Source organism: Empidonax traillii, unplaced genomic scaffold, assembly GCF_003031625.1.
Source record: "Empidonax traillii isolate 1590-97213 ecotype Southwest subspecies unplaced genomic scaffold, ASM303162v1 scaffold690:size337178, whole genome shotgun sequence".
NCBI classification, from domain to species: domain Eukaryota; kingdom Metazoa; phylum Chordata; class Aves; order Passeriformes; family Tyrannidae; genus Empidonax; species Empidonax traillii.
In genome coordinates, this window is record NW_020955883.1 from 170,955 (window position 1) to 195,643 (window position 24,689).

At 37.3% G+C, this 24,689-nt stretch overlaps 1 protein-coding gene across 1 annotated transcript in view; it reads right to left on the bottom strand.

The window, feature by feature from the left end:
- Window positions 1-24,689, bottom strand: part of CORIN (corin, serine peptidase) — a 114,152-nt gene that overhangs the window by 71,072 nt on the left and 18,391 nt on the right. Inside the window, exons 3-4 of the mRNA XM_027899838.1 lie at window positions 21,535-21,987; window positions 448-658 (exon numbers count right to left, since the gene is read on the bottom strand). Of these exons, the coding sequence (XP_027755639.1) occupies window positions 448-658; window positions 21,535-21,987 (664 nt within the window). The remainder of the gene's footprint in view (window positions 1-447; window positions 659-21,534; window positions 21,988-24,689) is intronic.

Below are 24,689 nucleotides of genomic sequence, written 5' to 3' on the forward strand. Positions count from 1 at the left end.
CAGAATAGTTTATGACCCTCTGAACATATCCTGCTAATCTAATACCATAAAATATATTTAAAACATTAACAACTTTCAAGGAAAACACTAAACAAATTTGAAGTTTAACTAACAGCCATCCCCCTTTATGCCAATACTAGACGTTTTCAAGGCAATAATGTTGTTACAAAACATTCCATTTTGGCACTCTCAGATTGCAGAAATTAGGTACAAGAACTCTGGACAGCCTTCTCTAGGAAAATAATCCTGACTGCCTTAATATCACAGTGGCAATTTTTTTTCCAAGGGAACTCAATTGCCTTTGGCTTATCATGGCAGAAACATTGCCAATAGTTTGACAGACAGGAACTGTGCAATGAAAAGGTCACAGGCTCCCTTGTCTGATTAGGCACAGAGTATTTTACCACAATTGGCTCTAGTCACTGACAGATTTTCATTCCCAAATACCTGTCATCACCGTCACTGATGCATTCAGGAAGAGCAAGATTACAGCCAAACAGCATAATGTGTTGATAGCAGCTGAGACGACTGAGATAACTGAAGAACTTCAGGAACTTTTCCACTTCAATACTTTTGACAATGGAAAGACCTGAAGTTACAGTGGTGTAGTTATATGGCAGCATCTGGCACTGGCTGTTGGTGATATTTATGCAGGCACCTGTGAAATCAAAACAGTATGTTTAGAACAAAAGTATCACCATTTGATAGTTGGTTTAAAGCATATATTGAATTGACTAGTTAGTACATATAATATACAAGTAATGCCTGTATCTCACAATAAGATTACATTCCTTAATGCTATCATAATACTGTCCAAAAAACCAACCAACAAACCAAAAAACCCCACACAAACCAAAACAAACAAACAAAACAAACAAAACCTGCACGGTGACACTTGGTAGCTTACTTTGGAAAACCAAATAAGCACTTAGATATTTTCATAATCCTCTGACTGTACAAAACTGGACTACAAATAACATAAAACGAATTTCTTTCTGACACGAGTTGGAGGAACACACCGTAAGAATAGCCTGGATACAACCAAATTCAGATGAAGCTAAGAATGAAAGTCATACAGAAAAAAGTAAGGCTGATTGGGTTCTGAACTGCCCTGGTTCCAGTGATTCTATAAAGTTTCTCTTTTTCCTACCATTCAACTTCGCAGCTGGCTTTCCTGACAAATCATAGACTTGGTTACGTATTTTCCCCAAGGTGATGATTTTACCTCCACAGTCTTTCTTCTCTATCCTATCAACATAAAACTATCTGATTTCACAGATTGAACACTTGCCCTGTGCTAAACCCCTTTCCCACTTTTGACCTATGAAAGCAACCTTTCTTGCTATAGCCCTGTCATGTGCACCAGGCTCTCTCAGCTGTGCATGACCAAGAGGGTAACCTAGTACATGGAGTCCTTAGAAGCAAGTTTCACAAGCCATACAGCAAATTGAGAATTTTCATCACAAACAAGCTATTAAATTACAGTATTTATGACAGCTTTGATGAAGGCCTTTCTAGGCCATCTAGTTAGACTCCAGCAATATTTTGTTCATACTCAGAGCATACCCATGTTCTGCAGTAAGTAGGGTTCTCAGCCCATTGTCAACACCAGACTCTGAAATTAATCATGCTGTAAACAAATCAAACTCATGCTAAATGACCTTTCCAACTCTAGCCTTCTGAAGAGGGAAAACTTTTGAGGAGATTCAAGTCTTAGCACTTCTCATCAAACTGAACACAGGTAGCCCCAAATTAGGTAGATTCTTTCCATCATGAGACATTCTGGGACTGGCTTCTTCCAAGAATTGTGTGGGTCATTTACACCTGGCCCACCAGCTTGATAAAAGCTATGGATGTAACATAACACGTAACACAGATCTAAGGATTAAGCCAGTGTCCCTTACTCATCTTTCAGTCAAGACAGTATTGACTGTCTAAATGGCAAATTCTGGTATTCATGGACTAATAAAATCTCACATCAGAGCAAGGAAACCAAAGCCTAATGAAGAAAAGAATTCATTGGTTTTTTTTTTTTTTCAAACTGCAATGTCTTTGAAAGGTTGGACAAAAAAAGGTGGGTTTCAAATTTTATCTAGACTTGGTAAAAAACAATCCCTATTTTTTCTGTGCCTGACAAGTATATCCCTTTGTATTCTCCCTCTCCAGAAATTTCAAGAAAAAACTAGGGAATTGAATCCTGCTCCACTGAAATAACAGCAAGTCTATTCTCTCATTATAATCAAGCTGAAATTGTACCCATAAGTCCCCATATTAAGATTTCCCTGACTCCCAGTACTGCCAACAAAAAATCTTTGTGCCAGCGTACACCCATTTTCTGCTACAATCTCTTCTCACTCCCACAGTATAGCAACTAATGGATCTGTTCCTCAGGGAATCACATTTTTTCATCTAATTTAGGGACAGGTTCTCCATTCAGAAATCAAAGTAAATGCTGGGAGACCAGTACAGAAGTGGTAAGCCTCCGAACTGAGAGAACTTTCCAAAGTGCAGAGTGCAGTTTTCAAAAGTGGCTGTATGAGTTAGCAGCACATGCCGAAGACTTTCAGTGCAACACCTGCTCTGAAGTTGTAAAGCTGTTCTTGAAAAATACCACCAAGGTGATCACCAAATCTGTTAGGTTGTAACACCAAAATCTTGTGATACTAAAATAGCTTTCCAGGGGAAAAAGGAAAAAGATGGAAGGAAATTCACTTCAGAATAGAGTTCTCTTGTAAAAGATGCCATCTCTTTGATGACCACTCAACTTGTGACTTTTGTAGAGTATCTTGACCTGCTATAAGAATGTAAAATCTCTCTCCCTTTTTTGCATTATATTTTGTACTTTTACAAACTCATTGTCATTTATTTGAACTGCAAATGCTTTTTAATGTTTGTTGTTTGGGAAAGTTTAACAAGAAAACACAGAAGTTCTGATTTAAATATTAAAAATACTGAAGGTTTTACAGCAGGAATTCTTTAAACTACTAATCTCCCCATAGTTATTTCTTGCCTAAATTCTTTTCCTGATCAGGGACTTCATTTTAAGTAGCTACTATGATAAGATGATAACATATCCGAACAAAATTCTAGGTCTCCCCTACCCACAAAAATCAAATTATCCTACACTGGGGAAGGGGGAGGGAGGCACACAGAGCTTAAACAAGTGAACTTTCAACAAAATTATTCACAAAGTCACCATGTATCTCCTGAGACACACATACAGAATAGTCCCTGCCACAGCATGTGTCATGCAGCAGTGATATTTTGGCTGAGATCATGTGCACAGACTGCTTTAGAGCTTTTAAAATTCACACAGTCCTCACAGAGAAGGGCTACAGTTCCTCGGAGCTGATCGTTTTGCAGTACTCAGTGCCTGGACAACAGAGCAATGAATTCAAAATTCATGGACAAGAAGGAATTTTATGGCAATTATGTAACAATTTTTAAAAGAAAGAGAGACTAAACCCAGGACCTGTCCTTGCAATAGAATGATCAGACAGGGTAGAGTGTAAATAGTCTCTCACCATCTTTCTTGTAGGCTCCCTCCAGATACTGTAAGGCTACAATTTTGGAGAATATAAACTAGTTTTGGCAATACGTAGGGGAAGGTAAAAAGAGAGGTGAATGGGAATAACAATGTGGAAAAGCTGCTGATCAGAACATCATGGTTCCTAATTATATGGGTCACTTCTCACATTTATCTGGATTAAGAGTTTTCTGCTTATCACCAGCTATTGCCAAATGGACTGAACTAAGAAAAAAGGGCTTCCTTCTACTCCAACAACTACAATGTAAGACTGCAGTTTCATATTCAGTCCTGCTGAAACTAATTTAAACAGCACATTTTCTCTTTCCCTCTCTCCTCTTCAGACTGTTCCAGATTACAACACCTGTGGACTGCATCTGCACAAAAGCACACTGGACTAGTAGACTGAGCTGACTGAAAGTAACCACCCACATTATTTCCAAAAGTCAGTGTGTATGGCAGCCCCAAAGAAATGCAAACAGAACTGCACCTTAACCTTAATCAATCTTTTTAGTTTTAAAACACTCAGTCATCCCTATAATGACAAGATCATGGTTCCTCACACAGCAGTGATTGTCACTTCTGGATGTTTTTTATTCCATGCAATGAACTAGTTCTGTACATTAGACTGCCTGGAAAACCCAACCTTTTCTTTCTTCCCTTGTGGGCATTTTAATTTTTTGGTGGGCACAGAGTCTGGGAAAGAGAGAGGAAAAAATTAATTATTTCACTTGGATCAGATCGTTGGGTTGAATACGTTTTTGGCAGCAAAAACATTTGTTCCATGACAAGAGAAGGAGCAGTGCAGTGGAAGGAACCAGTGGGTAAGATCAGAGCTGTTCACAGCAGCTGAAGCAGTGCTTTTGCACACTGTCATTACTGCCAAGCACCAAAAAGCACTTTGAAATGATTACAAATATTTGAATTGTGCCATCAGAGTAAATTACTGTCTGATGAGAAATAAAACAACATCTTTACTCTAAAAATAGATTAATGAATTTGCTGCAACTCTGCATTCTGAATGCATACATATTCTAACATTATAAAAGCAGATCTGGGATCTTTTCTTCTGGCATCAGCCATCCTAAATGTAATGCAGTTAAATGATGTCTTCAGTTAAATCTATTGTGAACTGGCCTACATCCTAACTAGAGTCAATTTTTATCAGGATTTTTGTAGAAGACATGCAAAACATGCACCTCTGTCTCAGGTTATGAAAAACGTAACATAATATATAAGAAGAGTATGTGGCTTGAAAAATATGTGGCCAGATTTTCATATCCCATGCCAAGTTTGCTGATGTTTCAAATAGAAAATAATATTTTTAATCAGAAGAACTTTAACAGAATGGAAAATGGAACTGTGTTCAACTTGTAGTAGTGATCACCACATGCTTTATTACAGACCTTGGCGTAGTGCACTCTCAGCACTAACTGCACAGTGGAAGTCCATACATTTGCTGGTAAAGCCTCTGTAAACCCAAGGAAAAATGACAACATTCATACAGCTCTTTCACAGCAAAAACTCTACCAGCGTTGCATGAAATCTCATCTTTAATCCTAAAATACATTGAAAATTTCTACGAATCCCATTTAAAAATACAAAATGAAACCAAACTCCTCCATTCTAATTTAGAAACATTTATAACTTGCCTATGGTAGCAATTTGCTGGATTTTTCATGAGGGAATGATTGCATCAAGCAAATCCATTTTTTCCGAATCTGAAGTTGCCATTTTCTCCTAACCTTAAAACAATCTTGTGACTCTGCTTGATTCCACAATTTCATATGTGAAACATATGAACCTGTATAATGCCTTTTTTACCTCCTCTATCCTATTGCTATTGAATACCTGGATTGTCATGGACTTTTCCAGATCAAAGGAGCACAGCATTTCAACTAGCATCTGGTCTTTTCAGCAAAACTCGTTTCCAGAACTCATTACTGTCTTCAAGAATTTTAATACCTCTTAATTTACTATGACATATTGTTACCTTTTTCATTTCAAATAAAACAGAATACGGATAGATTTTCTTGGCCTCTCTCCAGCTATGAATTTCTCATATACAGTCCACTTGGGACCAACCATCCGATACGTCATTTCAGATGTTTTCTCTGTAATTCAGGAAAAGCACTCCTTACTAAAAAAGTAATTTTCTTAGGGTCCATCCAGCAGAGAAATCTACAAACTGTTTTCTCCTTACTTGAAGTATTGGGAATTAAAATCAACTACTTCACAACTAAACCATAGTCTCTGCAATTTATCACATGAATGCTAACTTGAAAACATGATTTCCACAATTCACATTTCCTGACACAAGGGATAGCCTGGCTGCTGACAGTGTACACCAGTTGACTGCTCCCTTCTAAACACATTCTCAGTTTCTTCCTGGCATTATTTCCATGCTCTTATTTGTCCTCTTCTAGGACACTACACAGAAAACATCAACAAATCCTTAGAGAACAGCATACAGTCACATTACAGTATTGAAGAAAATAAAAAGGATATATACACATTCTGCAGGAAAAAAAACCAAAAAACCAAAAACAAAAACCAACTTTTCTACACTTAGGAAGAGCACTAGTGGAATGCCCTTTAACCCCTTGGAAAAGTACACTTAAATGCAGGATAATGGATCTTAAGAAATTTGTGAAACTAACTGTATGATAACTGATTAATAAAATTGAAGTAGTAGTGATGCCATACTCATAAACTTTAACACTATAAGAAAAGTAAGGCCTGAAGGAAAAGCTGTTTTTAATTACAACACCTGATACAGATAAAATAAAGTATTGTTAGCATTTCTGTCAAAGGAAAATTCAGCCAACAGATTGTAATGTCTTATGAGTGTCTTCTGGCCTTGATGGTTACACCAATGGCTAAAATATATCACATTGCCCTCCAGACAAAAGCTTTCACTGTATTAATCACTGTTTTGTTTTTCATGGATGTAATTGCTCGTTATTAAAATAAAATTTAGAGATAATTTTTTCACTTTATTTCTCTGAGTTTTGCTTCCTCTTTCACGATTTAGGGTAAAACTTGCCTGTTTCTCTCAACTTTCTCAGTATCAGCTGTAGGTGGCAATGGGGGTTTGCATGCTGGGGCTGGGGCTGCCCCATGACAGACATGGACAGTTCCAGCCAGCACCAAGAGATGACTGCAGGGCACAGCTGAGCCTCTCAGCCACGATGGCAGCACTTCTGGGAAAGTACATTTAACAAAGAGCAAAATCCTGCACAGAAGAGTGAGTTAAGAAAATGAGAGAAATAACCCTGTGAACACCGAGGCGAGAGAAGGAAGGGAGAAGATGCTTCAGACACCAGAGCAGAGATTCCCGTGCAGCCCACAGAAGGGACCTGGGGTGGAGCAGATATCCACTTTGCAGCCTGTGGAGGGCTCCAGGAAAGAGCAGGTAGCCATGTCCTGAGGGAACTGCAGCCTGTGAAGGACACATCCTGATGGCTGCAACCCCTCAAGAGGGCCCACACAGAATCCATTCTGAAAGGACTGCAGCCCTTGCAGAGATCCAGCGCTGAAGGCGGGGAAATCATGACGATGAAGAAGCAGCAGAGTGGAACTGTTATGGACTGACCACAACCTCGTTCCCCATCCCCCTGTGCTGCTCACATCAGGGAGGAGGTACAGGAGTCAGAAATGAAGAAGTTAAATTGAGCCTGCGAAAGAAGGGTGGGGGAAAGTGTTTTAGATCTTCTATTTGTTTCTCACCATCCAACTCTGGTATTAATTGTCAATATATTCAATTAATTTTCCTCAAGTCTGTTTTGCACCTGATCGCAATTGGTAAATGATCTCTCTCCCTTTCACTCATAGTAAGAGGGTTTTTATCTTGCTTCCTCCCTGCACTGTCCTACTGAGGGGAGTGAGTGAGTGAGAGAACAGCTGGGTGGGTATCTGGCAGCCCACAAAGGGCAATCCACTATAGTCTAATAAAAATTTTCTTTTCAAATTCAAGTAACATGAAAACATAATTGAAAACTTTGAAACAATCCTACAAAGTTAATTTGGACTCATGCATTGCTGTACTTTTCTTTAAATATTGTATTTAGCTAGCCCAGATCCCACTTAGCCATGTCAGATTTGGATATTTTTTATGTGCTTCTCATTGCAGGAAGGTGACTGTGGCAGGGAAGATAAACTCCATGCCAACCAAACAAAACTTAAATAGAATCGTTGGACTCAGAGTCATGTGGAAAAAATTCAGTGGTGTTGGGAGAGGAAGTCCAAGAGAAGGGGAAATTGTAGGTCATCTTTCTGTATGGAAGGCTAGACAGAAGCAAGCAAAAGACACATAAAAGATGCAGTAACAGATTTAGATAATTTGGATAATTCCCACTATGAGATAAAATTCTGAGAAGTCTCTGTGTCAGGTTATATGAACTATGTAAGTGTATAAATTGGAGGAAGACATAGCCTGGAGAGAAAACCAAAATCAAGCTGTGGAAGGAAATAGCTTTAAAAAACCCTAAATACTTCGATTCTTTTCAAGTCGGATCAACAACTCTGTATCATTTGTACTATTTCCCTCAGTCTAAAATTCTCAATTCTTCTAAAAAGTGCTCTATTGGCTATTTTGCAGCTGTTTGTGTCAGGACATATTTTGAATCACAGTTTGAAATCAATAAAGAAACTTCACAGAGACCTTGGACATACAACTCAAAATATGCCAGTCAAACTAAGTCAAGGTTTTCTTCATACTTTTATGCTGAATAGTGTTCGCTGGGCTTTGTTTTTAAATCAGAAAGTTAAAGATCTTTTTTTTAAATTTCTTTTTCTGCTTTCCCTTAATATTTCCCCTTCAGAACTCCTGAAAATGCTTATCTTTCAGGCATCTGTCCTAAATTTGCTATTGTAAATAGTGAGACAAAGAAGGCATTCCAGTTCTTCAACAATATCAACAATGCAAAGAATGCATTTCATTTCTTCAACGGTACCAATTCAGTGTCTGAATGATTCTTACCATCTATTGGAGACCCCTGCTGTCTCCTTCCCAGAGTCTCTCTTATTCTGTATGCAGTGGGAATTACTGTTCATAAGATATAACCTACCATGTCATTCCATTTCCTTTCATATTCCATCTTTACCTCCTCTTCACTTTCTGCATTACAGAGTCAGCTTCATGCTGGAATTCCTACAATCTTGTATTGTCAGTGCAGCTCTTATTTTCACATAGAGCTTGTATTTATATACTATTTATAGTATATAAAGTATACTATTTATATACTTTCTCCCCTACCCGAGACATAACACCAAGACATAACAATCATTACTTCTAATGAATACATACCACCTTTCAATCATGAGTGCACTTTACCCTTTCTTTGTTATTTTCTGCTACTTGGATTTCATCCAACTTTTCTGCACTTAAAGGTTTGTGGTTTAGGTAAGATTTTTAAAACTTATTTACATAAGGATTTTAAGAACATTTATGAGGGTGTAAGCTATTTATATACAAACCAGTTGAGCCTATTTTAAAATTTATAGTAACTGGAGGCTTTTTTAACATTATTACCTTAGTTCTGAAAAACCATTACAGTTTATATCACTCAGGTCTATTTTTTTCCCTCATGGAATGCTGAAACACTTAGAACACAAACACTGTAGATATCCTTTTATCTAAATAACAAATGGAACACTTGTTTTAATCAGAGTACCTAGTCATCCTTCCAACATTAAATCTATCCAAATGAGAGAATTACATTTGTTTTATAAGCAGCTCAGAAATATAGATGTTAATGAAAGCACTACTAATAAAAAGAGTGTTCTTAGCTTTATTTTCCCGCATGTTTTGAATCACTAAACTGAATATTTGAGACAGACATATCGGGATTTAACATCTTTCATTGGCTATCCAAAATGACACATCCAGTTCTAAAAGGCACTGAACATTCACAACATACAAAGCCTTAAACTGAATCTTCGCCTGATTAGAGTTGAACTATTCTAATAAGCATTAGTTGGATGCCTCAAATCAAAAGTCATAAGCTTGAGAAAAGTTGCAGAGCCTCTCTGTCAGACTATGGGTGATTAGGAGAATTCTAAAGTCTAGTGCTGTTCTAAAGATCCTGATAGAAGAAAGTACTTAAAACTCTTCATATCCTTGCATGTGGGGATAAAAGGTAGCCATAGGCTACAGTGACAATTTTTTCAGAACTGCTGAGTACCGGCAGACCCTTTTCAGGTCAACAAGAGAGGTAGGTGCCAACTACTTTTTTAAAAGCAATGACTTTTGCTTATTTGGAATTTCAGTCTTGAGGCTAGACACCTTCTCTACTGAGAGCATCTTTTAAGCATGAACTGAAGTGCTTTCTGAATAGGGATGAGCTGAGCATATGCTCAAGTGTTGTTTTCAATAGCTAACTTCCTTTTTTAAATGTGCCACTCTCTTGACTTCTGTAGCTCCGTGAGATTTTATGTGAGCCAAGACACACTGTCACCATATTACTGAAAAAATAAAAAGCTTGCTAAAGAGGCATCTGTAAATGAAGCAGGTTCCAAATTCCTCATGACCAGGAAAGTGCAGCAAAAGACATTGAAGAAACACACTGAATGAGGAAGAGCTCAACACTGTCTACTCGTTTCTGGTTGCTGCTAGGATTCTCTTCAATTGCACATGTTCCCTCTGCACCTGTTGAGGTACATTGGCATAAAATCAAAACATCAAACTTCCACTCAAGTTGATGCCTAAAAAGGAACACAATGTACATAATACATGTCATCTGCCTTTGATTAGCTCAAAACTTCTGCTAGAAAAATAGACACAATTCACTTCTGCAACTGTATTTTGTGATATCTATATAGGAGTAATTTTAATAATTATTCCATGCACAAAAAAGAAGTTGTAGTTAATAAGAAGGTTATAAAATGCAAAGCTCATGGTTCAAAAGCATTTATTTCTTAAGGTTTCTTCAGTGATGTACACCAGGCAACATTTTCCATTGTCTTACAATTAAAATACAGGTCCTCTCACACAACTAAAGCATTCCTTTATTATTTATTCACTTCCTAAAAAAAACAGCATAAAATCGGTAGTTTCAAGATTTAAATTAATCTCTAATTTTTAAAGATGGAAATTTCCTAAGGAGTAAATTATTCTACAACTATCTTTTCCTAACCTGATGCCAACTACTGCCACACAGGCTATTAGCCAAAAGAAGTCACAAGATCAACGTTCGCTTTGTTGCTGACTTCCACTTATACCTGCTCTCCGTTTAAAAACTCAAAAAAAAACCAAACCAACCAAACAAACAAAAACCAAACCAAAAACAAACAGTAAAACTATAGGGTGCTGCTCTATCACAGTCAAATTTTGTAACATCCACACAGAAACTAAGTCATTGGTGACAGAATCATCACTTCTCTGACACCTCTTCTTTCCTTTGCAACCAACAAACCATCTAATTGTACCATGGAAATAGAGAGCTCATACCTAAAAGTACTCAGGAAGTGAAGGAAAAGACAAAGGGAAAACTTAACCCCACACTGTGTTGTAAAAGCATAATGTTACAAACAACTATCAACAACAAGGTCCTAATTTCTAATAGCCTCTCTTGACAAGATTAAAATATCCTTGAGGAGCTGACAAACATTTCTGTCTCAAGAGCGCTACAATAGTCAATAAATTTTTGGTAAATATTGTATCTGTAGACAATACAAATGAAAGTGTATGAACAGCGATACTTCCATTACTAAACTGCAAAAATGATGAAGGGATAGAAAACAATGCAAAAAGAAACTCCTCCTTGATGTGCGAAAAATAAGCATTTCTCCTTTGCTGGAACAAAGATCCTCTATAGTATACTGCAAAATGGAAACATGAATTAAAAAGCACTTAAGTAGAAGCACTGATAGCTTTTATTTTGGGTAATAAGGGGTATAAATTATCCTGCAGATTTGGGGAAATCTGGTTTATCGGAAGCAATTTACATATGAAATGTAATGTCTTGATCCTTAAAGAAAGGCTTAACAGGAGTGCATTTGTATAGTTTTAATACAGCACAAAGAGCCAATCTCAAGAGAAGCAGTATGAAGTTTGCTACATTTACATGTGGATAGACATTTGACAAACTCATTCCTCCTGAGGGCTCACATTCACGTTTCAGTAACGGTAATGGCAGCTTAAAGATACAACTAAGGTAGTGTCGAGCAAGTTTCTAACAGAAGGTCATGACTTTTCTTAGGTCAACTGACACAGCCAGAAAAGCATTTCACAAGACAATTGAACTGATGCAATGGCGCAATACTGCTTCCTCTCCACCATGTGTGCTTGCCATTTTTCTTTGAAACAACTTTTCTGCCAAACCACCCAGGAGTAAACTCAGCCAGTGTTAGAGCCAAGTCAGCTCACTGAGCAGACAACAAATCCCAGTGCATAAAAAGCATACAACTCTGTATGGTTCGGAGCAAAGGGAGTGGGGGCACCTTCTCAGCACCTCCAACCTCTAAATGAAGCCCAGCTGACTGATAATAGCTTACATAGGGAAGAGGGAAACAAGCTTTTGAACAGCAAATCCCATCTGTGGATCTGAAATAGAAGTCAGACACCAGGACTAGCTAAAAACAATTGCTCTGCATTTAATTTCATTCAGTTAATGAATTATACAGTTTGAAAGAAATGAGTCACTGTCAACTCCCCTTTGTGCTCCACAGGTACCAAAGGCAGAGGTGATAAGGCTGCTGACCATCTGCAGTAGAGAGCAGAACAATTCAGGTCACAGAGAGGGAATTGGCCGTGAGGGAAATGCAACTCATATTTTAGATCAGAGTTGAAGTGTTATCATAATTATTTTTTTTTAAGGCAATCTGTACCAGCTGCTGTAGGGTGGAACACCACACCCGGTCTGCCCCAGACACTTCTTGCTCAGAGCAAGTCATAAATTCTAACTCAGTTATTCTCCTGACCAAAGAACATTGCAAAAGGCTGGACATTTCATCAAGTCACCTCATTTTTAAGAGCCACACTTCTTTCAGCAAGTTGCTTCCAGACATTGCTCTTCTTGGCTGAAGTACATACTTCTTTAACCCCTTGGGGAGGCACAGCTGAGAGCAGGTAAGCTGAAGAGCCAGAGATGAGGCTGAACACTCACGTGCCATGAGGTGCAAGCTGGCCTGTGTTCTAGATCTGGTGTTTTGATTAGTCATTTCCTAATTACAGGATTCTTTAGTGAAATTGAAGACATGTTTCTAAGAATCTACTGTTAAATAAACAAAAGATATATATTGAAATTAATTTTAAGATTAGATCTATCATTAAAAGCTAATTTCCAGGGCATATGAAGTTGGACAGGATTTTGCTATTGTTTTGAAACATGTGCATGACTTTAGCACTCTAGATAGGTTTTGTAAAAAAAAAAAAAGGCGATTAAAAAATTGTTGATTTCACTGGACTCAGGCAGGCATCCAGATGTATTTGGTTGATTGTTTCTGTGGGGTTTTCTAACAAATGTGTTTTCAATAAGTGAAAATGAATGCTAGCTTGATTGACAACATTTAATTATGTACCAATACTGTTATGTTCAAAACAAAACACAGTCTTTTGTTAAGGACTTGAAATTGCTTAGGTTATGAATAGGTCAGCATAGAAATAGGCTGTGCCTGAACCATCCCAGTTGTTTCTGGTTAACAACCTTTCTAGAATAGCCACGTTAATCTTCTGATCTATTTAGTAAGAAATTAGGCTCCTTTTTTCCAAGTGTATCTCACAATGGTAACTACACCCACCTCAATTTCAGACAAAATTAATATAGCAAACCCCTCCCTGTGAAATCTATCTAGAAACTATGAGGAGACTCCAGCACCACACCACGAAGCACAACACTGCAACTACACACAACCTATGCTTTGCAACATGAAGTTTTCTGCCTGGCAGTTTGCAGGGGAGGCTTAATATCTGAGTGTTGATCTTCAAAGCCCTGGCTAACTAAGGACTGATCAGTCTAACAAATTGATTGTTTTTCCTATGCAAAACTTGCACAACTAATTTTTTCAGAGGTATGTGAGTACTCATTTCATTACAGCAAAGCCATTGTCTGTAAAAGATCGTTTGCATTAGCCAGAAATACTACAACCTAGATCTTCTGAATTTGATAGCACATTTGGCAAAATACATGTGGCAGAACGCGAGACACAACTTTCTTGTCAGTTTCTTCATTCAACTGCTACTGAATCTCCTGTTTACATCGCTGGAATTTTCTTTTGAGCACTGCATTTTTAAAATACTCAATGATGGCCTAATTCTCTTTCTACCACTAGAGTCCAGACACTTCTGCTCACAGACAAGCCTAGCTGACTACATTAATGGAGTTATTCTTTAGGATTCCAGTTGCACTATTTGTTGTGTGAACAAGGAAGAATTCGGACAAACTTTAACAGCCTGAGCAATTTGAGGTAAAAAATGACCCTGTTTTTTAATGTGTAAAAGGAAAGTGTTTAAGAATTTAACACGATTGAGTTTCTTACAACTGTGTGTCAGTTCAGGTTGCATTTAAATCTTATGAACATTACGCCTTCAAATTGCATGTGCAAACTGAGATTTTTAAATCCTTGTACCTCAGCTGCTATTCTCAGAATGGTAAGTCCATTTATTTCTTTCACATAAATCCAGTAACAAATATTGATAGCTTCTTTCAATGGTCTCTCTTATAGTTCATTGTTTAATTGCCTATGTCTGTTAGAGAGAAACTACAAGTTTTCCCATGAAAATTAGGATTAAATTACCTCAAATACCAATAAAAAAGTTGTAATATTAAACTTCTTTCAACCATGCAAAATGCTCACGTTCTGCTCCCAATTTTTTCATACCTTAGAATCACAGAAGTATTGGTAGAAAGAGTCTTTTGGAGGGTTCTAGCCAACTTGCTGCTCCCAGTGAGATTGCTACCAGCCCATTGTCATCCATGACTTTGGCTGAGTCTCAGAAACACCTAAGGATAAGGATCCCACAGCCCCTATGGGCAACAGGTTCTACACTAGCAAACCGGTTCTAGTATGAACTTCTGCTATTTTATTTCATTAGAGAGTATAATTTTTTTAATTATCAGTCATAATAAAGGTGAGAAAGACAGACTTTGTATATGGATTAGTAGCTAAATTAATTTTTAATTGTATTTGGATATTTATCACTTTCTCAGATTCCCATCCCCACAACAATTTCAAGCCATGGTATTCAGTATGCTGTTTTTGAATTTCACATGATTGCAGAAGGTAACAGTGACCATAAGTCACTTTCTGTTGTATTAATGCTTCGACCTTCCAATATTTGGTCAAGAGTTTAGAACTTACCATTTTTATGAATGATGGCTCTGTACCCACACCTGGCTGCACTCTATCTATTATAATCCAAAGCAGACCATGCAGAAGCCTAAAATAGATCAGCTTTAATCATAAAGTCACATGCTGCTACCAGGTGTAAGGTGTACCTTTGGAAACTAAATGATCAATCACAATATAGAACAAAACATGTATTGACATCATCTTTTTGTTGAAATGACCACACAAATACTTTTCTAAATAGTTACAGACAAGCTGATGGGTCTGAAACAAAAGTCAGTGGCTGTAATTCTCGAACAATTATCTTATGACACGCCTTGTTTCATCCTTCCCATTCCTGAAAATTTCACTCCAGGCAAAGCATTTGACATCTTGTTTAGCCTCTTGATCAGTTCATGGTTCAATTTGACAACAAACATCTGCTTAAGATGCAAGCAACAAAGTGTAAAACCCCATAATGGAGATATAAAAGGCATAAAGCTGAAAGTCTTCCATTTTTTTTAGGTTTTAAAAGTACATACATCCATACTATCATGGTAATGAGAAATGGTTCTATACTCTATACAGTGAGCAATGGCTTTCAGATACCTTTTGGATTTCAGCTAATATGTCTTGTATGTCAGAAACCAAACAGTTTTCTTGCCAACCCATGCCCATGCTTCATAAGAAACAACAATGGAAAAAGAGGGAAACTGATGAAAAGCATGTTCTGGCTATTGAATTTAGTGAAAATTCACCATGTGTTTCTCTTCTAAGCCATTATTTTTTCCATATTAAATGCAATTATAATTTTAAATTTCTGCTAGAGAGGAAAAGTAGAACAGTTTTAGTGATTATGTTGACTAGTGAAAAAAACACATTTTAAAATGAGGATTGTATTACCAGAATTTTAGAGCGGCTTTTTTCACTTTCTTTAATTTTGACAGAAAATGTAGGTATAAGTGAGATAAAGAAACAGAAACTATTGCTGGAAGAGAAAACACTCTCAAGCATGAACTCAAGTACCAACAAAACTAATAGTTACTATATTAGTCTACTGATGCTTGCATTTGCACGAAAAAAATACAGTTGAGTGGCTAAACTCCTGGTATGATACTTAAGTCTGTTTATGCTCTTCTATGCCATTATGAAAAGCCAAAACCATTTTCCCTTGCAGAGAAAATCATATTTTAACAACATTTTGAACTTTTTTTTTGAGGACAAGAATATCCCTAAAAATCTACCATGGATCTGTTGTTGCTATTGCTCCTATATAATTGGGCCTATTCCAACTTGCATGAATAATTATATGTAAACTGAACTAAAAGACAAAGTGATTTATCAGATCACTGCTGGAAATACTGAGGATTAGAAAGACACAAACCTATGGACTGACTTTGGATGCAGTTACTGGATACCTTAGTTTCAGAAGAAAAAAATGTCTTTAGTATGAGCAGTACAAGTCAGGCAGAGAGAGGCATGGAGTTTCTTGTTTCTGTGTCACTTAGACATTATCACGTCCAGCTATCCCTGCAGTGGTTTTCACGTTGCTCTTTCCTACCAAACAGAAAGCTGGGCCAGACTAGTTCTTTGTAGATTCTACTAGTGGCAGAACACCAAACACAAAGTAAGAAATGCTGGGTAGAGATAAAGATATTTATTTCATGTATGAATTGAACATAGTTAAATGACAAGAGAGGAAATTAGGATAACCTCTAGGCTGAGCAGGGGACTGCAAATAAATTACATTGCTCAGTTTCAAATGTGTGCTTGAAACATGAAAAGACCCAAGGTTCCTCTGCATAATAAGAATATTTGTTAATTAGGAAAAGAGTAACAGATGCAAGCAAGGAAACATAAACGCCTAACAAGTCCTCTGATACACTGCCTCTTTTTTGCTAAGACGCTTTTCCATTTCATTCTTCCAAGCCACCGTTTAGGGCTCTGGGAGGGATTTCACCCTCCTGACACTTGGGCAAGTGCAGGGAGGAGCTGAGCAGGAGCCCACCCATGTTCATTCGGGATGCGCGCCTTTTCCTAACTCTGTCGAGCACATTCAAAATAACCCACAGATGGAAAAAAACCTTGTCCCTTGTTTCCATCCACCTTGCTCCTTACTTAGTTCTTTTCCTAAGAACTTGGGGGCTCCTCCCCGTCCTTCTCCGCAGCCGGAGACCGGCTCTCTCCCAGGGTGGGAGGCTAGTGCCCGCGTTTGCCCCACGGAGTGCCCTCTGCCCCGCTCCCGGCGCCGCTCCCGGCGCCGCTCCCGGTGCCGCTCCCGCCCCGCGGGGCTCGGGACCCGCGGCCTCGGCGCCCTCTCGTGGCGGCGGGAGAAGCGGCACGAAAGAATAAAGGGATATTAAATATACACAGGGATGCGCACACCACCGAGTGCAGGAAACCAAATCAGATGTGAATACCTCTTGTCCCAGTGCATATTCCGTTCATTTGCAGGATGTTTTTCTAGGAAGAATGTCAACCCTCGCTCGCTCTCCTCGTTCCTGTCCCCTCAAACTGGCAGCATTACAGAGCAGGGTGTCTGATTCGTTTGAATGAAGCCTCCCACTTTCCTGCCTAACTGCAGTCTGTTTTCGTTTCAAAGAGAAAGAAGTGCCAATAAAGTTGTGCTAACACTTATCTTGGAAAAACATTCTTTATTCTTTACGATCATTACTATTTAATATGGGATTTTTTCTGCTAAGCATTGACTGACAGATGAACAGTATACTGCATATACTTCTAAATTGCAAGAATAAACACTACTGAACCTATTGGTTCACCTAAGACTCCCTTCCTGATGTTTTTGCTATCACAAAACTCTCCAATGAACCATTCTCATGACCTAGGACCGTGACCCATGCCTTTAGAAAACATTTAAACATGAAGTCACACAAAATCAAATGCCTCAACAGGAAAAACATATTCCTTCACTTGCTTTCCAGCAGAAAGGTAACAAAGGATACACTTAAATCAGAATCTGGCTTTTGATAGGGGCCAACATTATATGTCCAAGAAAAATTCTAGTATTATTGGGTAAATATAAGGAACAAACATCTAGGACTATAACAACAACTTGTGGCAATGTAAAATCTTGAGCCTTCACAGGTCAGAGGTTGCCACTAGACTATTGTGTCTAAAAACACCCCTGGACAAACCCCTCATAAGATTCTCCAAGTATTTTCATACTTTCAGGTTTTCTCATCATCCTGTGGCAAAGAGTTCCATGCTGTTTCCTTTTTCTTTTTATAACTTATTGCCTGATAAAAAATAAAATATAAAAAAAAAAAAAAAAAGCAACTCCTGGTATAATGAAAAACAGTGAGTAACTGTGAGACATGCTAAAAATGGTATGAATGTCTACCACAATCACTTACTCCTAAGCCAGCTGTTTTCCAGAAGGAAAACAGTGTCTTCCTCCTATTCAGTGCCTGCCCACATCTAAGTCATTCCATGTCTCTACTGGTCTAATTGGCTGCTATTTGCCTTTTTTGATTCTACTATTATCTTTCTGAAGTTAAGCACTGATGAAGTGAGATTTTTTGTTTTGTTCTTTGTACACTTCATGACAATGCCTAACACCATTTGCCTTCTTGACAGTCATGGAGCCAGAATGCTGACTGCGGCAAAACATCAGGTCCCTTTTTTTGGTGTCAACACTAGCTGAGAGTCCAGCATTGTATTCAATAGAGTTAGCATTGTTCCCCACACTCCAGCATTCTTTTGCATCTATCAGCACAAAGTCATCTAAACATTTTATCAGTCACTGTCTCCCTATGAGACCTTTATGTGAATCCCAGCTACTCATTTTAGACAGATAAATCTGTACTAGCAGAAAGGTTGTTACTTCACTATTCACTGTTTTGCCTGATCACTGATTACAGGAAACACTGTAAGACTTCGTCAGTAGCCTTCTTCACTCTGGAGCCTAACCAATCATTCTTAAGTTTCCTCCTGTCTTTTAATGAACATGTAGTGTGTGAGAAGAGTGTCTTTAAGACTTGTCAGTGAAGACTCTTGTTAACAGCATTTTGAAAAGACAATTATGTTGTATTAACCAGTATTTTCACTGACTCCTTTTGAATAGATTTGTGAGGCATTGCTATCCCTTGTAAAATGAAAATAAACTCCTTCATCTCTTCCTTATTGTATCGTTCATTCCTATTTACCCACTAACCTACTCTTTACTAGAATTTCTGCCAAAGAACTTCCTTCTGCTTCAAGGACTTTTTAAATAATTGATGTCATATGTGCCAAATTTCATTCCTCCCCAGTTAGTAACTCAGCAGTGTCTTACTTGTGTTATTTTGAAGTCTTGACTGAATACCATATGGTCACAATGTTGATCATTTATCTTATTAATGTCTTTCATTGAAGCTGTGGTTCACCAGTAAAGTAAATCCAGTGCTAGGGATACTAGTGTCAGACCAAAAACATAACAGCCACAGGAATGCCAATCCAAACGTGTTCATAGAACTTTGTCTGGTTGGCTTTGCACTGACAGTCTCTGTGTTATATGACATACAGTTTGTCTTTTGACATCCTGCATAAAATCAGCATAAAGTCCAAGTTATTCATGCTTACTAAATCAACAGAAATGCATTCGGCTCCCCACATTTGAGCTAGATGAAACTTGCACTGATGGATGATTTGCTAGTTTCCATTGATAAAAGAACATCAGCCTCACACTTCATTTAGAGGTTAATTTCCTTATGAGATACACTTAAAAACCTCAAACCTCTGTTTTACATGGGTTCAAAAGTGATTACATCAATTCATGGGAGAATGCTTATCAGGACTCACTACAGATCACTGGAATCTGCTACCATGTAATGCTGAAACATCTCAGTACACTAGACCTAGTTTTTTATTCTTCAGGCATGTGCTAATGTTCACAGTGGGATTCAGACAGTAAGCAAGAGAGACTTAATTTGATCTAATACCACCATTCCCATGTGGTCTTTAAGTTTTTACTCATCCAAAAAAATAAAACCTTTTTACTCCAACAGACTATTCCAGTTTTGCTAGTTTATACCTCATCTCCCAGTTACACATCATCTCCCTCCTCATCAGAATACATAAGAACTTCCTATAGACATTAGATCATGTTCTCTGTTACCTTACGGTTGTCTCAAAGAGGCAAAGCTTAGTGGGAAAAGAGAGATCAAAGAGACCAAAGATGAATATAAGGAGTTAATTTACAAAGGCCAGAACAAGAAAAGTAGTGAGGGGCACTATGTGCTAGCCAAAATCCCCTGCTTTCTAGCCCTCTATGCCTTGGACAGCCATGGTAACGCATAGTTACTCCAAGATCAAATTCTTCTGGATCCCTAATATATATCCACATGAATACAGATAAACAAAACACTTGTAAGTGGAATCAAAGGCTGAGAGGTTATTGATTAGTAACATACTAATTCCTGGTGTTTCTGATAGGCAGAGAAAAACCTAACTTCAAGTATCTCAGTTTGGGATGTTTGACTGTTTGGTTGGTTGTTGCTGGTTTTTTGTGGTTTTTTTTTAAGGAACCTGTGGTATTTCAAATTTGTCTTTGAAAAGCTTTTATCCTTTTCTCTTTACACAGAAGAAACTACCTCACAATAGAATTCCAAGTAGTCTCACTGACTGACTATACATGCAGTCATACTGCTGTTGGAATGTACTGAACATACCAAAATAGAACACATACTTGAAAACTTCTTCATAGGCTAAAAGCACCTCTCTATGGAATACCAAACCCCAAATATTTGAAAGGTTAGAAATCCAGACCTAAGGCTGTCCTAAACCACTTCAGCACTGTAACACCTTGTGTCAGCATCGTAGGAGGGAAAAATATCGTGTCCCATACACACACATATGCGTATTACAGATGCACATTATATCCATCTCAAAAGAGTTCATTCCAACATAATAAGGGAAAAGGGTTTTTCGCTGTTACATCTATCTCAAATAGGTACCTCATATATGATGATGAAAATATCTGTGGTGTAGCTCACTATGCATAGTGTAAATAAATGAATCACTAATAGGATTCAAGTGTGCATTTATATATCTATATATATGTTCTGTTTGGGGTGTAGGGAGAGAAAAAGAGATAAATTTATATAAGACACATCACTTGGGAAACAGAATCGACAGAAAGCCTGCACCATTCAAATGGCCTGTGAAGTCACTACAGTCTAGGGGACAGAAGAAACAACTGACAAATTAGTGATTTACAATAAGGTGGTTTTTAAAAGCCGATTTTGGAGTAAGAAAATAACACATCACTCTAACACTTTCAGAAGTAATCTTTTCTGTGTAACAGGTTTTAAAAAAAAGAAAGTCTTACTTTTCTTTCTAAAAAAGAAAGGTTTCCCCTACTTTTACTTCACTCAAGAAAGAACAAAACAAAACTGAGCTTGTCTGCCACATACATAGTTCTAAAGAAACATAGAAAATTCAATCTAAAAACTTAATACAGCCTTCAATAACTCAGTTTCAGCCTTCGCAAGCATTAAATATTAGCACCATTTGAAAAACATTTTAATTTTTCATACATGAAAGAATTTACTCATCTTCCTCAGCAGGTAGATCAAATGTTCTGATAAGAAACCAATGGCTTGCAATGTAGAATGGGCCTGACAAATTATCAAAAGGGACACATTCTTTAGAACTCACAGGAACACATTGGAAAACATGCCAACACTATGCTCTGTAGTTTTTGATTCAGAATTATGGAGCCAAATAAAATGTAAACTTACTTTTTTTCTGATACATTTTTTGTGACACAGATGGACGGGTGGGACTTAATACTGGTGGAGTGCTCATCCTCTCTGTGTTGGTAAAGGATGCATCTGTAGACCACAAAGTCACCTCCTCTGCAGTGGCAAACAGCTGGGGATTGCCTTCAGAGCTCTCTGACAAAGCAGCACCATTTGTAGGCTGATGACTGAGCACTGTGGCTTGAGTTGGGAGACCAAATGAATTTTCTTGGAAAGACTCTCTAAACATGTTTGAGTTCTTGTTCATTTGCTCGATGTGGGATAAAAGTGTGGTGGTCCAGGAAGAGGGCTGTGTGCTGAGATCCATTGTGGGATCAGTCTTGGAACTGTTTTCAACCACGTTTGGTAAAAGATCATCATATGTTTCAAAGTCGCCATTAACTGTGATGACCTCAGTTCCATTTGAATAAAAGCATGTTTTTTCTAACACCCCTAGAAGAAAGGAAAAAAAGCATCAAAATTACCATCCATCACCTGGAAGAACAAGTGTTACCAATCTGTTTTTGTAGGTTAATAATAAATAAAATTGCACAGATTTAAAAGTAATATTTATTTCCAAGTTAAACTAAAGAGAACTAAATTTAAGAATGTAGCAAGAAAATAACAGTAGCACATAAAACAAAAGGTATGGCTACTGTAGGATAAATAGAGAAACAAATGGTTCCATGAGCTTCAAACGGTTTAACTTTACTTATAGTAATTTACTTATAGAAATATTACACGTTTAAAACTATAAAGTGCAATTTCAAGTAGCTCTAACATGCATTTGTTCTATTATAGTTTTAACAAAACTGACAATACTTTTTTTTTCTCTTTTTAAATTGAATCATCTCTTGTTTTCATAGTACTAACATCTTCAGAAATCTACTTCTGAAGCCTCAAGGGAACCAATATATTTTTAATATATTTTTAATTCATTAACTTTTAAAATGGAATGAGATACAGTTTTCTCTATATAGGATTATGTAATTTAACTACCACTGGTAAACATAGGTCCCTGACTGTAAGTAAATCTTTATGTCTAACTTCTACTGGAAGAACCAAGGGGAACTTCAGATAGATAGATAGATAGATAGATAGATGGATAGATAGATAGATATACACATATAGATATATATACACATTAAGATTTCTTTTTTTCCACCAGCAAATGTTTCAAATAATTCGAATAATTTATTGGGATTTGGAGGAATTTACTGTGTGTATTTTATAGAAGCAACTAAAAATCTCCCATCTGCAAATTATTTCAGCAAGTTTGTTTGTTTGAGTCCTCTGGTCAGTGGACTTAAACTTAGCTTTTTGGATGCATTGTTTCCAAATAAAGCTTTGAATTTCTAAAATGTAGAAGCCTACTTTGTTTCAATTTTCAAACTTCACTAGATTTTTTGCAGTTTTCAAAAAGTTAAAACAAGTTTTTTTAACTCCTTCGACAAAGTGCATAATATTTTTCCATAACTCAAGAATAGCTGAAGGTATTTTTTCACATTCCCTCGGCTCCTCCCTGGACTCATCTCTTCTCCTCCACTCAGCATAAAAATAGAAAAAGTCTCTAAAACATTGGTCCCAAAAAGCTATTAATAATGACTTAAAATTAAAGTTAAAATTATTAGCTATTTCTATATTACTCAGCAAAACAGCAGACAATACATTTCAAAACAGGTAAACTCTTGAAATAAATTTGAAAAACCCCTTTGGATTAATATAGTGAACAAATAAATACTGTGAAGCAAAATATTGAAACTACCCACTGGATTCTATACTCGCCTCATTCAGACTTATTTTATTCATTTTCTGGAACTACAAATAATAGGCATGTCTATCACTACCAATAAGGTCATCTACTTCTTTCACTGAGATCCCCAAAAGCTTGTTTGCTTCTTCAACCCATCTTTCCAACTATGGCATTTTTTGCTCTATTTTCACAGTTTCCCAGTGATAACAACTCTTCTTGACAGGTGGACCCCACAATGAACCTCTTCTACACAAAAGGCCTTCCTAATTGTATCATCTCAGATGACAAAGCTAAGCCTAGCAGTTTTACTAAAATGAGCTTTTCTTGATGTTTATTCTGTGAAGGATCTTCATTCCCACCGGGGTTGACAGGCTAAGGGATATTTAAAATACTTCTTTTGCAAAATGCATAAATGCCCAATATTGTTCATGGTCAAAAGGGCATGCTGCTTGCCTGAAAGGCAGGCTTATTTGATGTGGTCCTGCAACGTGATCATATGCCCAAAAATTACATCTGAACTGGAAAATTCTGACATAGATGAAACCACTCCTTATGTGTGTCATAACACCTGTTCTGATGTGTACAGAAAAAAGTAGACAAAGCATTAGTTGTGGATGGGCATCAGCAGGAGGTAGAAGAAGACCATGTAAGTATGATCTGAGGACACTGATGTGAAGGAATGGGAGGATTACAACATCTACCATGGAATGCATTTATCACTATAAAAGAAATATAATTGATTGTCTTTTGTAGGACTGTAACTATTAAGCATTCTGTTTTCCAGATAAATAACTGCAATGAGAAGCAATTATGGTTCAATCAAAAGAAAATTAATTTGGTAGAATGCTTACCAGCTATGAAGGACTTTTTAAAAACAACGTTTCAAGTAGCTTAGAACACTTCCTCTCTGCAAGGATAAGAATGAAAATGCCAGAGGTTTTTCATTCTAATAAATATGCTAATTTTCACCTTTGTAATATTTGCATACTATTCATTACTTAAGGATTTTTTTCAGGTTTTTTTCAGGAAAATGAGACATGACTACAGATTCTAACACAATTTGAGGGGGATCTTACATCTCTCCATTTTCACAAAACGTTTAGCTATTCAAACCATGCATTCAGTTATTGTTTGTTTCTCTGGAAAGTGATGAAACTATACTGTACTATACTATACTATACTACACTAGCTATAATCTCCATGAAAAAATTATGGACCAGTCTTATTAGAAGGCTCTTTATGTCTACAGGAGTCAGGTGTAATTGTCAGATATCAGTAATCCTAATCCTGTATAATTTAGCCTTTTCTTCCCCCTTCAATGTTATATTGCCGAGTTAGGTCTTCATAGTCAAGGTCTGGAATGTTAGGTCTTTGACAGTTCAAAGCAAGCACTATTCCTTCT